The following is a 15,517-nucleotide window of genomic DNA, read 5'->3' as shown; positions in this document are numbered from 1 at the left end:
GCACGACGTGCAAGGAACGGATGGTGTTATTTCGACGGTCGGTGCCTTTTGAGAGGAGGCGCCAGAGGCGCTACGGTCGCTTTCTTTATGCATTAATCCAATTCTACAAGTCCACTGTGCGACTGTGCCTGTGCTGTGCGGCTAAATTGTTTGATCGCGCCGGACTCGTCCGCGGCTGTTGTGTTCGGTGCATTGTGTGTGTGTGCGTGAACTTGTGCGTGATTTCTTCGACTCAGTGAGTGATTCGCGCAGAGTCCAGAGGCGTGGGTGGCTGCGTCCCGCTTGCTCGAAGTCTCGTCGTCCATGACCACTCGGCGTCGTTGCACCGTGCTGCTGCTGCCGGCTACGACTGTCGTGTTGCCAGGCAGAGCCATGGCAGGTCTGCCCGTCGATGGGTCGTCGCGCCGACAGGCGCTTTTCTATTGATGGGCGTCGCTTCCTGTGGAAGGAAGCTGGACGTCGTTTGACTCGCCGGTGCCCGTGTTGTGTGTGTGTGTGTGTGTGGCTAGGGCTACAGGGAGCCCGCCGAGTCGCGACTGTGCGACCCCAACTGATCAGCGCCCGACGACGACCAGCCTCGGCAGTCGTTGAGGTTGGCTTAGCTTGCAGTGCTTGCTAGCGCGTACCGAGAGCGTCTTATGTTTAACAAATGCACTGGAGAGGAATAGCTGTGCGAGGAAGTTCATATGCGACGCTGTGTTTGATCGCACGGGTCACGCGCCTTTAAATACCTTGCTTCGTTTCAGTGCTGAGCAGCTTCGTTTGAGCCTTGATAAACAGCGTTTTACCGTAGTTTAAAGAGAGATGACGTGTTTTTTTCTAGTGGAGTGTTTTTCCGAGGCGCTCTGATTGCGCCACGCTGTTTTTTCGCAGCTGGTCGGAGCACACCGTAACCAGCGGGGCCCACCAATTCCAATCGGCATTGTTTCGTGTTACTTGTAACGCTGACTTTGTTACTGGAAGCCTGTGCCCCCGAACTTTATCTTTACTAATTTATCAGCTCTCTTTCTAAAATGGTTTTCAATTCCTTAGAGCGTGAAATCCCAGTCGCGGGGCCGGAAGCTTTCGCTACCAAACAGGCATCTGATCACATGTGAATTAATTTGAAGTTCTAGTTATGCAAAAATTCGGCAAAATGAGATGGCGTTACTAGATCTCCTGAGTACCAATAGGAATTGATTCTTATTCGCACTTTGCAAAGATTACGGCGCCACTTGTGCCGGGAATTCGGCGGGTAATTCAAATTCTGCATCGCGGCTTGTCGATCTTTTTTTGTGTGTGTGTGCGTTTACGCAAAATTTCTGCCTAGGCGGCTGTATTTTTGTGTTTGTGTTGCGTATTTGTTGCAAGATATAAAACAAAAGCCCAAGCTTAGCAGAGTTACCCGCCGCGGTGGCTCAGTGGCTAGGGCATTGCGCTGCCGAGCACGAGGTCGCGGGTTCGGTTCCCAGCCGCGGCGGCCGCTTTCCTGGTGGAGGCGAAAAGCAAAAACGCCCGTGTGTACGTGATTTCGGCGCACGTTAAAGATCCCCAGGTGGTCAAAATTAATCCTAAGTCCTCCACTACGGCGCGCCTAGCGTCACTAAATAAAGGCTTTTAGGGTATCGGCCCTCTTTTCTCTCATTGTTATGTGCCGCCGCCAGGATTTTTATTGGTCGGTCGGCACCGCGTGATATTTGTTTACATATGGGCGCGGCCATTTTGTTTCTGGGCGCCTCTCGCCTCTCTCTCTCTCTCTGCTGCGCGGACACTAACTAGAGCGGCCGGTCACACTCTGCCTGTCACAACCGGCAGAGGTTTCGTTGGGAGAGATGGCAACACTGCAAGCCAGAAACAAAATGGCCCCAGGCACTTCTGGGTACACGAAGTGGCGGTACTCTTAAGCGTAGCTTATTTAGTGACGCTAGGCACGCCTCATTGCCTGCATTGAGTCGGCGCGTTAAACCCTACAATCAGTCAATCAATAAAAATGCATTCAGAGCTGCCTTAAGTTGTTAATGATCTCGTTGTCGTTTATGTTATGACCAGCCCAAAGATGGCGGTTCACGGCTCAGGCGCCAAGCGCAAGGAGATCTACAAGTACGAGGCCCCATGGACCGTCTACAGCATGAACTGGAGCGTCAGGCCCGACCGCCGCTTCCGTCTGGCCCTGGGGAGCTTCATCGAGGAGTACAACAACAAGGCATGCAGAAACCCGCTTGATTGGAGGATGTTTCAATATGGGAAAATGTATCGGTTCATACAGATGTTGCACTGAGGGTAAATGCTGATGCCATACGTGCCAAAACAATCACGTCGCAATTTGTCGAATGTGGTTATACGCAATGCTTGCGTCGTACATCTGGGTTCAATGCTATTACAACTGTGTGGTTGATGATGATAATTGGCCACTACATTAATGTTTGAAAGCGAAGCTTCATGTGGATATGCAGAAGGACAAACCGGCAGTCCCGTGAACGCAGAAAACTCCGGTGCAAACCACATGCGCATGCGCGAAACAACCAGGTTGAAGAGGAGTTAGAAATAAGGGAAAAGAGATAGGTGAGTTTATAGATGATGTATGTAGCTACATTCTCGAATCTGCCCATGCCGGCAAATGGGAACAGCGCATGAGAGAAAGCAAAAGCGAATCTGTCTCGCAGCAAAACGTGCATGCAGCACTGCATGAAGCACAGCTCCAGTGACAAGGGCGGGTTGACTTTTAAACTTAAAGTCAAGCTTTAGTGTGATTGGATAGCTCGAGAGACCTCCTCCTTAGCCCAAAAGAGTGTTTCCTTCCTGGGGGGGCTCTGGGCTGATATTCGTATTTGTGTGCATTCTCATGCCGGGCTTCCACCCCCAGGTGTACCAACATGCAAAAAAAATGAAATTTAAGCTTTTTACGATATTGTAGATCATTTTTCATATCTCAGGTCTTATTGATGCTTTTAGTAATCAAGTAATTAGATAAGGTCAAGCAGTTAATGTGTAGTTTAATCATTAAGTGTGGAAGTTGTCCATGACGCTTCATGCATCCGCAAGTCTGCGTTCAGAGCAGTTAAGAACCCTTCACGGTACGGGAGACTGCTGCATGCATCGCGCGAGTCGTAAATTCTTCGAGCTTTTACACTTTTTATGTAAATAGCATTGATGGTGCCGAGCCGTCTGCTAGCTGCTACAGTGATGAATGTGTGTGTTTACAGGTGCAGCTAGTATCCCTCGATGAGGACACTTCCGAGTTCTTGGCCAAGAGCACCTTTGACCACCCCTATCCGACGACCAAGATCATGTGGATACCCGACACCAAGGTGAGCCTGGGATGCACCGCCTCCATTGAGGTTTTTCAGGCCATTTTCATTGCTCAAGCCACTGCACTTACAATTTTCACACGCAATGTTTTCTGACATGCAGAGGGCAGATGTGCAGTCAGTTTTTGTCTATGCAGCACAAATTTTGCTTTGGGTATTGTGTTGGGCCAGTTACACCCAAATTTTTGCTTAGCTGTCCACTAAACGTTTGCTTACTTTACACCTTGTTGTGTGCTCTGTGAGGACTGGAGGGTACAACTGTACTGAGGCTGTAACATTCACTGGCTTAATACAAAAGTTGTGAACGTGTGAAATTTTGTGTTTAATTTTAAAGTAGTAATATTTGTGCGAAATGAGGTACCGAACATTTTATACTTATGTGAGCAAGTGTTGCATCTCTCTGGCATTTCACGAACTTTCAATTGCAGCAAGCGTAATTAGAACCTCACCAATAAATTACAAGATGCTGTGGACAGCAACAAAGGAAGTTCAGAAATGTACGCAAAAATGGTCACTTAGAAGACCTTTTGGAGGTCTTGCCCCCCACCCCCCCGATTGACTCAAAATCTCTCTACAGAAAGCTCTGCAATACACCCGCTTTTGAACTTTATCGAAAGGCTGAGAGGTGCGTGTAAAGGCGGTATTTGTCAGCTGAAGTTACCTCAGGGACAGTAAGCAGCCTAGGCCTCCCACCTCACGGCCTCCTCCTCTCCAGCCGCATGGCATTCTGAGAGGAGAGTGACTTGGAGTGGGGAAAGCCAGACATGCCAGACCAACGAGACAAGGAAGTTTGGGCTCCACCAAGGAACGATACTGGGTTTGAGGACAAAACGTGCCCAGGGGCATTACCAAACACAGAGGAGAGAGATATGGTAGTTGACGTGGCTGTTTTGGCCATGGTTTGGAAAGCTCAGGGGACAAAGATGAGACCCAGGAGGTACTATAATTGATGCTAGCCAAGGCAAAGCAGATTGCTGCATGTGCCCTGCAGCAGTGAAGTCTAGTGGTTGGAATGAGAGGGGAAGAAGGAGAGCCATTCCGAGGTTCATCCCGAGCCCCAGATCCCAAACATGACTTCCAGGCAAGCTCAAATTTTTGTCCTGTATTAATGTGACGTGAAATGGCAAAAATAAATGGCGCCATTAAGAACTAACAATTTGCTATTTTTGTAACTGTTACCAGCTCACCATTCCCCCACACATCAGGAACATACGCGAAGTTGCTGCCAAACAGGCGTTCCGTGGGGTTGGGAGTGCAGACCCACCATGTTCACCCAAACTGTGCACATACGTATGTGGTTGCCTTGCTTCTGCAATGCCGGCTCTTTAAATAAAAAAATAATCTAACACCTAAGCACTTATTATGAGTTGGGATTGTGCAAGTATTAATGTTTAACTGAGGGCTCCTTCCAGTTCTATGACAACTGATGAGCTGAGATTGTGCAGGTTACTGTTTAGGGTTTCTATGTTGGCACATTGGTTGTAGAAACAAAAATTGTTTTGACGATGTTGCCAAAAATTGTGCTGCCATGTGGAGCTGCTTGGCTCGCTGGTGACTGCTGTGCTGCTGGGCGCGGCACTTGATCAATGCACTCCCCGCCACCCAAGTGGCCCTGTGCTGAGCCAGTCTTGCAGCATAGTCCTTTGCATTTTATTCACGCGACGTACATGCTATGGAACGCAGTGCAGTCGTGTGGGTTTGGGAGCCGCGTCCGCCCACTGCAGACGGGCGCCATCGGCGGTGGCTTTTGTAGCTCGTCCCCCTTGTTAAAAATGGCCGATGGCGCAGGGGGTGTTCCCGGACCTGCTGGCGACGAGCGGGGACTACCTGCGGGTGTGGCGGGCCTCCGGGGAGGAGACGCGGCTGGAGTGCCTGCTGAACAACAACAAGAACTCGGACTTCTGCGCCCCGCTCACCTCCTTCGACTGGAACGAGGTGGACCCCAACCTGCTGGGCACCTCCTCCATAGACACCACCTGCACCATCTGGGGCCTCGAGGTGGGCGGACACTTGGAGGAGTGCACCTCCTTCAGCATCTTCCGCGGAGGGAGAGTGAGACAGGAGGGCGAAACTCGCTTCCTGGGGCGCCCAGATGACATCACAAGCGCTTGGCACTGCGAGCTACGTTGTGGCTCGAATGAAGATCAAATGGGAGAAACTAGGGTTTGGGAATCTAAAGCGTTTAATAATCGAGAAAAAGTGAGGTTACAGTGGGTCAGGACAGGGGAGCACGGAGAGAAAACGTCTGACGCGGGGCACAGGCGTGGGGCGACTCCCTTGGGCGAACAACACACACACGTGAGAGGGAGAAAACTTGAACATAAACACTCGCGTTGAGTCTGGCGTCACCTCACGTTCTCGGGCATGAACACACCCGAGTCAGGGGCGCGTTGGTGCTCTCGAGAATCTCGGGTCCTTGCGGCGGGGCCGGGGCAGTAAATTGCATTTTGTGCGCATCTTGGGGCAGCAGCTTCGGTGGTGTCGAGTTGCTAAGCGCCCCGTAGCCGACCGTTTTCGTTTCTCGGCGGAGAGAATTCTACGAATCGTCGGAGCCAGATGACAGCACTGTAGACTTTTGTGGAGTGCTTGTTCCCTGGCTCATATAAAAGCCAGCATATTGTATGGTAAGGTAACCACAAGTAGTTCCCAAATACATCAGCAGAATTAATTTTAATTTGGCACTGAGCTCCCTGATGTCTGAAAGGGGGCGCCATGTAGTGCCTAAATGCAGCTCTACCACACGTATGCAAACCAGAGTTACCCAATATAGACCAGTTGCAAAACTCCCCATAGACCCCATGTATCACAAGCCTCATAACAGTGGCCACGGCACCCGGATTCTGAAGCGGAGTTTCACAACTGGTGTGTATTGAAGGACTCTGTATACAAACAGCTCCATCGGTTTCAATGCATGGTTCAAAAATGGAATTAAAAAAAAAAGGTTTTTAAACACCTCTTGCTATCTCGCGTATTAAAAGTATGTCCCTGCAAGCTCACTGTCACGGCTGCCAGCATTCTGTTTTGGCGGGACACGTATGGATGGTAGACCTGAAAATTCCACTTTCAAAGGTTCTAGGGCCCCATCAAGGTGTTTTAAGGAATGCCCTTTCATTTGAGATAGAGACCATACCGTATTTACTTGAATCTAACGTGCCCTCGATTGTAACGCGCACCCATTTTTCCCGGTCCGAAAAAAAAAAATTCTGTGTCCTGAATTGTAACGCACACTAAACTTTGATTATTAGTTTGAAAGGATACCTTGAAAGGAGACGAATGGTGCAGACACTAGTCAAAGCAAAGCAACGGTGCACCAGACTGAGCAGCCGCTAAAGCAGCATCGACAGTGACAGCCGAACCAACCAAAACCCCCGACGACAGACTACGGGCACGCATCTCTGAACCCTCTCCATCTTTGATTACGGTCATTAAAGGAGCCATGAAGAGAAAACACAACTTGGTTTAATTTGAAAGAACTAGGATTCAGTACCTCACTCAGCTCTATTGCAGCCCCAAAAGATGTTTTTTTAACGAAAAAAAGCAAGAAGTATTTAATAACTTTCAAATTTTGCGCCACAGCGACGTGTTATGAGCGAGATTGACGTCATACGGGCCAACAATAAAACATAATTTTCAGTCCGTTAACTGCACGTTAGCATTCAAGTGATGCGGTAAAATGGAACTAGAGGCCCCATTACAGACGTCCAGTCATGTGTCGTCGCGACAGGTCAGTTAGGGGGGCGCCAATTGCACAAACAAGGTTCCATGACGTCATAGAAAAGTTGCGGGAAATTGGCTAGGGGGTCGCCACGGCTTCACACGTTTTCGTTAATATCTCCGTTATTTTTTCGAAGATTGCGATGATATTGATATCATTGTTATCGGGACCAAGCAGTCTTTCTAATAAACCCAACTTGTATTTTCTCTTCATGGCTCCTTTAAAAGGTTTTGCCAGCTACATTGCGTTGAGCAATACATCCCCTTAGAAATCCAACTTTTTCTGACTTGGAACAAGCAGGGTTTATTGCAAAGGTGGCACGAAATGAAATGTGCCAGTTATTGCCGGCAAGACAGTCAGCACGACGACGATCGGGGGCAGTGCCACCAGGCGGCACCGGCGGCACGTTATCACTCGTCATTGCTGTCCAAAGTATGTGCAATGCCCAAAGCATGTCGTCTTTGGTGCCATCCATAGCATTTGAAATGCCGCACTTATACCCCTGTCACACGCGCCAACCTAATGTCATTTTAGACGAATGAGATTCATTTCAAATGACATTCGTCTGCTGTCACACGGGCTCAGTCTAATGACATTCGCTGCGAATGACATTCGGTACCAAATCAGTCCAGAGAACTCATTCGACTGTGAATTCGGACCAACTGCGTACTCTCAACAGCAGAAGACCAGAACAAAAATATCTTTAAAAAAATAAGAAACTTATTGTTTGCCACTTTTTATTTGATCTTGCCTGTTTTAAAAGCTTTCGCTTGCTTTATTGAGCACTTTGAATGAATTACTTCCGCTTTCAGTGTGACCGCATGGGTTCCCGACTTTTCCAACTTTCAACCATTTCAACATGGCTGCCGTCGGCATGGGGACGGAAAATGCGCGCGCCCGCAATGCCGCGGGAAACCCAAACGAACGCACGCAATGGTCTGAGAGCAAGACGTTCGCTCGGCGACAGCCTTTTTCACGTCGCTCATCGCGGCGTCGTCCCCGCGCGCCACCATGTTTGTAGACAAATTGTGGTATGGATCATGGCGGATCTCCTTGTTATTTGTCTTGGCTTCGTATGACTTATTGCAACAAATTACGGCCTAAAAAGAGTGCGCATAACGCATGCTAAAGCATTTTAGATACTTTTTTCTCAAAGTATAAACGCTTATCTGGATTACATCATCATTCTATGCAATTTCGAGTGCGCCAAGTATACTACCGATTGCCATTGACATCACACGTGAATGACATTTGGTTTGTTCGTGTGGCACCTATGCAGAAAACGAATGTCATTTGAAACGAATCTCATTCGTCTAAAATGACATTAGGTTGGCGCGTGTGACAGGGGTATTAAACACCTTGCTCACCATGGTAGGCGGGATCATGGACCATGCATCCTTTGCCCATTTGGCCAAGTCTTGCGGAGAAGTGCGCTTGATTCGGTTGCTTAGCATTACAGTTAAACCTCGATATAACGAAGTCGTACTTGGGGCCGCAAATTTCGTTAAATCGAGAATTTCGTAAAATCGAGGTTTTGATTTTACAGTTCATTTAACCAGTTATTGGGGTTTTAACACTTTGGCCCTCGCCAGGCAACAACTGCTATGTAGTTACCTCTCCAATTAAAGCGAAATTTGTACTAAAACTGGCTGCGAAAATTGTGTGAATTAAGAGTTTCAACACTTGGGCAATGGAATTCGGATAGCCGACGGTAGTTCATGTGTCATCGTAAAACCGGTGCTTTTTCCGCAACGCCTCATTAAATATGATAGCAGACTAGGTTTCCACTTTTTGTTTTTTCATTTCGGTCACTACTAAATGCCGCTGTTATAGTCAATTGAACCCGCGCCCGCGTCCATGTCCCGTGAACTTCACCCCGCCGAGGTGCTCGTTCGAAGTTACGCCTCTTTTCGTCTATTCAGTGGTAGGCTTAGGGGCCTAGGCACGGCGGGCCAACAGCGGAAGGCTGCTATGAAACTTTCGAAAGACTTTTTTCATGTACAAAGGCTCTGCAGTATAGGCGCGTGATGCAACCACAACACTCGAGATAAAGCCATGATTGCGAGTTCAGCGGAGTACACGCGGACCGCTTCACTGTGTGGAGCAGCGCTTACGTGCTCCGGAAAGCGGAAAGCTTACATTAAATAAAATTCTTCCGGCCAAATTCGATTAAGCAATTACTTTTATGCCCACTGAGCCCTTATGAAACTGATTTCTCCGCACCGCAGCTGTCTAATGAACGCTGGTGAAACGAAGATGACCACGTTCAAAGAGAGCAATTTATTGCCACCAGCACTCGATGTTCAAGCCGTAGTGAAGAAGTCCGTAAGCAGTGCTTGGCGTTTCTTGACCAGGGCGGGCTTTACGTGACGGTCGTATGCTGACAGCGCTAACAAGGTCTTAACATTCGTGAGCACCTGCGTGCCTCCGCAGAACATCGATGGCATCCATCACACTTCGGTGGCTGTCAGTTTCACCGAACTTCCTCAGGCTCTTGTTCGGAACACTTTTCTTTCTCTTGGAGTGCTCATGCTGCTTACAAAACTCACCTAACGATGCACGAACAAAATATTAATTTGGTTATCAGCGAGCACAACCTAGAGCAGCAGCACCGTGAGCAATGACGCGTTGAAAAAAAAAGCTTGAAATAGGCTTCGGTAGCCTAAGCATAGAGGGCGCTGGCGTAGGCAACGATGGAGACGTCAAAATAGTGGCCGCACTATTAAACCGTCTATGACCGCTAGCGGTTTGTGCAGCTTCGTTCTTCGCTTTTAATTGTTGTTAACCGTAGATTTCACCGCTTTTCTTTCATTTGAGCCTTCAAGAGTCAATTTGAGCACTGAATTTTTTCAATGTAGGGCCTGAGAGGCGAAATAAAACGTGCCTCGACCGGAATTTCGTTCTTCCTTTCTTGCCGTGACTTCGTTAAATCGAAAGCGCCGCACAAAATTACTTCGTAAAATCGAGACAAAAATACATGCATTTAGCAAAATTTTGTTAGAAAACTTGAAAAAATTCGTTATATCGCGAATTTTGTTAAATCGAGGTTCGTTATATCGAGGTTCAACTGTAGTTCGTGGCCGTCACCAACAAGCCACTCGGTGTAGAGCGCCCAAATCCGGTCTTTGACCGGCTTGTTTAGCGGAACATCCACTGGCTGCAGTTGTGAGGTCATGCCACCGGGAATCACAACAAGGTCAGTGTTGCAAGCGCCGAGCTTGCCCTTGATGCGCTCGTCAAGGTGACACCTGAGCGCGTCCAGAACAAGCATCGCACGCAGGCCCAAGCTTGCACTGGGTCGCGTTTGACTGTATTCGAAAACGAAGTTGCATGAAGTTCATCGTCATCCACCCTCCTCGTTTGCACGCACAATCACACCACTGGGGAACACGATTCCTTTCGGGAGCGTCTTGCATTTAAATATGAGGTAGGGGGGAAGTTTGTGCCTGTCCGCAGGGCAGCAAAGCATTGTCGTCCCTCTCATTTTTTTGTGGCCAGAGGAGAGCACACAAACTTGCTTGGTGCTCTTCTTCTCCATCGTTGTGGTGGCAGGGATATTGAAGTATAGTGGTGTTTGATCCGCGTTGCCGATTTGCTTGAGCATGTAGTTCTTGCGGTGCAAATTCAAGACGCACCGCTGAAATGCGTCCATTTTTCCCTCAAACTCCGCCTGCAACTTCTGGCATATGCGGGTCCGCCAGTCAAGTGAGAAGCCTTTTCTCTTCATGAAATTTGTTATCCAGCACCTGCTGACCTTGAATCCCTCCTTGTTAGTCCTTGCTGCAATGCCAACTGCATCGCTCGAATCTTCAGCATCTCTGTCGTTACGGGTCTCTGAGCCGCTTGCTGCTGCTGCACGTACTCCACCAGCGGGTCCTCTATTTGGGGATATCGTCCCCTCTTTGGTCCACTGAACCCTTTCTGTGTCACCTTGCTTGCGAGAATTTTCTCTTTCTGCTTGCGCCAGTCCTGTGCGCAAGTCTCTAGAACACTGAACGCATGTGACGTGGCCCGATTTCTATCACTTTCTGCGCACAAAATTACTTGCTTCTTAAACGCAGCATCGTAGTGAACCCGCCGTTTCTTCGCAATGGAAAATTCCATGACGAAAAGAACAGATGAATGCGAAAAAAACTACGCAGACAACAAAGGCAAACGTACGGCGACTACGAAGCGCTGGCTACGCGTTCAGTAGTCAAGCGGTCATCTTGAAACGTCAATGGCAATATGGCCATACGGCGCCACAGTTTTGAGTCGTACTCGATTGTACCGCATGCGATTCTGGCACCTATTTTTCCAGAAAAAAGGTGCACCTTAGATTCGAGTAAATATGGTATACTATACAAAAAACAGTTGTCTGTCCCTTTAGGATAGGAGCTTCTCTTGTAGGAGGAAAAATTGTGCAGCCACAAAGCTTCATAGACCACCTTGGCTTTCATTGTGACATTATCTGGTCGCGCGCCGTTAGCCGCGGCAATACCCGTTTCCCTCCCCATATGTATTCTTGCTTCACGCCGTGTGCATATATATACATTCTAGTGGTGTTTGATTATGCCAGAGTTGCAGATGAAAGAAATGGCTCACAGCAGTCTGTCCAAGGTGAATTGGCCTGCAGTTTTCCCCTCTAGCGATGTGGTCACACTCACATGCTGATGCATGTTCAGATGTTTCTGTGCAAGCCTATTTTAGGGAGCGAGCCAGGACGGAGTGCAAATGTTTGCTGTGGCAGGAGGATCACTGTAATGCACAATGAGGGGAGGGGTTACTCCAAATTCACATTCCAGCCACCAAGATTGTTTGAAAACAGGCTGGAAGGGGCACTAGAGACACATAAAAGTTGTAGGCTAGTTCAGGAGATTAGTTTGCAGGTAAAATGGACACACCGTCTTGCATGCAGCATTTCTACAGTAAGGGAAGGGAGAGCAGAAACGTTACAACGGGTGTGGCCACTTGTTTCGCACAAAATTTGAACTGGAAGCGGTAGGAAGCAGCACAGCAGGTTGCATCAATTCTGTGCTGATCCATTTTTGCAGTTGCTCAATTCTTGGGCAATCTAGTAAGAGTGCTTGGCATCTTGGGGAAGAGTGCTTGGGGAAGACTGTGTCTCTACTGCAGGCCGTCTGTAAGGCCACCTGCTTAATTTGCTGTCCGCTACATTGGAGGTCTTCGATTATCAATCTCGGATTCCTGAGAAGTAGTCCAGTGTTCATTTTAGGGTGCAGCCCTTTGGTGCTCGGTTGGTGCCTGGGTTTCGCGGCGGGAGCTGTGGCGGTGGCGGTGTTTGTCGCATCCGCGTAACCAAGTGAGCGAACGAGGCAGCGAGGCAGAAAGAAAACGAAGAGGAGCGTCCGGCAGAAGTTTGGCGGGGAGGGCGGCACATGCGGCTATGGCGTCATCTCCCTCACTGCCTCCCCCTCACACTTTTGCCATGCTTCGCCGCTGGGTAGCGCCCTCCTTCTCGCACTTCCCTCAGATGCTGCTCTGTTTGGCGCTCATCCGAACCACGTTACACTTGCGCGGGAGGTTCAAACACGATTTGCAACAACATACTCGGCGGCGAGCTGTGAAACAACGGCAGAGTAGCGCACGACCATGCGTTCGCCGATCACGCAACCACTTTCCGAGACGCAGCAGATATGCACTGTGACCGAGAAGACCGCAGCTCGCGCTGCGCACAAATTTCGCATTTGGGGGTATAGTAATTGTCGGTGCTTTTTTTTTCACGTGTATTTCTGAATCCTCAGATTACCCACAGAATATCCGCTGTGGGTCTAAGATTGTAAATTGAAGAGCCCCATTGTCTTTTGCCACTCCTTTACAAACAGACCCAGCATGACCTCGCTTCACTCCTTGAAGGAGTCTCCCATCAGTGGAGTTAAAAAAAAGTGCGAAGGCTTAAAGGGTCCATGAAGAGAAAGTACAACTTTGTTTAACTTTAAAGAGTTAGGCTTCAGTACCTCACTCAGCTCCATTCCAGCCACGAAAGACGTTTTTTAACCGATGAAAACGCAAGAAATACTTAAGAACTTTCAAATTTCATGCCGCAATGACGTGTTATCGGCATGAGTGACGTCACATGGGCCAGCACTAAAAACATAATTTTTAGTGGGTTAGGTGCACGTTAGCATTCGAGTGATTCGATCAAACAGAACTAGCGGCCCCACTACAATCATCCGGTCATGTGTCCTGGCGATTGATTAGTTCGGCCGCCGTCAATCGCCCAAACAAGATTCTGTGACGTCATAGAAAAGTTGCTAGAAACGGGCTAGTGAGTCGCCGCAGCTCCACATGTTTTCTTTAATATCCCCGTTATTTTTTGGAAGTTTGCGATGAAATCGGTATCATTTTTATCGGAACAAAGCAGCCTTTCTAATAAACCAAACTTGTATTTTGTCTTCATGGCTCCTTTAACGAAACGAACGTCAAAATTCTTTTCTCACCTGTCAGGTTCTCTATTTTTGTTGGGTTTCACTAACGCTGCACAGCGTTTAACATTTGGCACTGTGCAGTCTAGATGGACTGGTGGGTGGGGGTTGCTTACCAGTAAGCGCCCTTCTTCCCCCGTGGACGCGCAGACGGGCCAGGTGGTGGGCCGCGCCATGGCCGGCGGGGGCACGGTGTCAGGCCACGTGAAGACGCAGCTGATTGCGCACGACAAGGAGGTGTACGACATCGCCTTCTCGCGGGCGGGCGGCGGCCGGGACATGTTTGCCAGCGTCGGGGCGGACGGGTCGGTGCGCATGTTCGACCTGCGCCACCTGGAGCACTCGACCATCATCTACGAGGACCCCCAGCACCAGCCCCTGCTGCGCCTGGCCTGGAACAAGCAGGACCCCAACTACCTGGCCACCTTCGCCATGGACGCCTGCGAGGTGGGTGGCCTCCTCCTCCTCCTCCTCCTCCTCCTCCTCCTCCTCCTCCTCGGGAGCCGTGGCCCACCCCTTCCTGGCACTTTACTGTGCACCTGCGCTATCAAGATACCATACTTATCCGATTCTAACGCGCACTTTTTTTCCGGAAAAATAGGCCGAAAATCACAAGCGCGTTAGAATTGGATACGAAACCGAAAATACCGAAACAGCGGAAATTTCATCCCACCTATCGTCATCTCAAGATGGCGCCAAACCTTTTGGCAACGATTTTTCGTACGCACGAAGCATGGGCGCATAGGCGCCTAGGCTTTTCTATCGGCGTTCACACAAATCGTCAAATCGTTCCACTTGCGCGCTTGATAACAGCAATGGCAGCAGCGGCTCTCACGCATTCAAAACGAGCGCTCGGCTGACGCACGTGCCCCTGGAGAAGCTCGCGGGATGGGCGTGCGAGGCGTGGGCCACGATCCCATCAACCATGGTTGAATGTTCGTTCAGAAGTGGCATCGCGAATGCACTTGACGGCACCAAGGACGAGATGGTGTGGTCAGCGGAAAGCGACAAGGAGCTCTCGGAGAGCGACGAGGAGTAAGATGAGTGAGATTACTTCCGGAAAGAAATCTTCCGTTTTTCTCGCATTCGTTTTTCTGGGTCACAAAGTTCCGTGCGCGTTACAATCGAAGGTGCAAGTTTTTTCGGATTTTTAGTCAGGAATATCGGGTGCGCGTTAGAATCGGGTAAGTATGGTACATTGAAGCGCACACTATGGAGCGTGTGGTTTGTAGCACACATGGGGCTCGTGCACTGCCCAGGCGGCACTGCAGGGCGAGAGGTCAAACCGACTTCCTGGTAGTACTTTTGGGTAGTACAAAGCTGCAGAGGTCTCATAGGATCCCGTGTTGACAGAAGCGACGTGAGCACGGGGCTCCCGTTTGCTTTGCGACATAGTCTCCAGCCCATCCTCGACGCGTCCGACCTCTTCCGGCGATCAACCTGGCACAAAGAAAGAAAGCTTTGCAGCGCTAGATACGTTTACAGCATCGAGGAACTGCTGGTACAGTGGCGGCGCTGTGCCACTCGCAGGTTCACCGATGGTCATATGAGGTGGAATTTGAAGTGAGAGCTCCTTGTTCAAACTAATAAACTTGGTGACAAGAACCTTTTAACAACAGCCAATCCAAAAAAGGAGAGTAACACAATCGGTGATGATCGTGCGTAAGAGTCAGCGAGTCCGTGTGCTCCTTTGCTGTGCTTGTCTTCAGGCTCATCTGCTGTGATGTGCCGTTTCTTTGCGTACCTGTGCACTTATGCGTGCACTTTCATTAAACACTGCTGGTTTGCGTCGCCGTTACGAATACGTGGTGCAGCGCTAGCTTACCTTTTTATTGTATCGTGGCTCAGTGTAAAATGCAGTGACCGTCAGAAGCATGAAATCTGTTTTCTGATCCCGAAAGTAGACCCCTAAAACAAAGCGTTCGGGTGAGACTGGGTGGCCGTTCTCTTTCCTTGTTTGCTCTCACTTTATTCAATTGCGCTCTTGCATCATATATTCCCAGTTCGCACTTAATAGACTAGAACAGGGGTCAGCAACGTTTTATGGTGGGGGGCTGAGTTACATAAAGTTGGAGGTCCGGACGGCAAAT

The 15,517-nt window shown here is 49.2% G+C and overlaps 1 protein-coding gene across 1 annotated transcript in view; it reads left to right on the top strand.

Moving 5' to 3' along the window:
- Positions 1-128: 128 nt before the first annotated feature.
- Wap (DDB1 and CUL4 associated factor wap) overlaps positions 129-15,517 on the top strand; it is a 34,759-nt gene continuing 19,370 nt past the window's right edge. Inside the window, exons 1-5 of the mRNA XM_077693275.1 lie at positions 129-592; positions 2,029-2,182; positions 3,183-3,287; positions 5,076-5,285; positions 13,578-13,874. Coding sequence (XP_077549401.1) covers positions 2,036-2,182; positions 3,183-3,287; positions 5,076-5,285; positions 13,578-13,874 — 759 coding nt within the window. The 5' untranslated portion in view covers positions 129-592; positions 2,029-2,035. The remainder of the gene's footprint in view (positions 593-2,028; positions 2,183-3,182; positions 3,288-5,075; positions 5,286-13,577; positions 13,875-15,517) is intronic.

Source organism: Haemaphysalis longicornis, unplaced genomic scaffold (assembly GCF_048455015.1).
Source record: "Haemaphysalis longicornis isolate Haplotype H1 unplaced genomic scaffold, Haemaphysalis longicornis Haplotype H1 scaffold_12, whole genome shotgun sequence".
NCBI lineage: Eukaryota > Metazoa > Arthropoda > Arachnida > Ixodida > Ixodidae > Haemaphysalis > Haemaphysalis longicornis.
The sequence above is the reverse complement of the archived record's forward strand: the minus strand, read 5'-3'. Positions and strand labels throughout refer to the sequence as shown.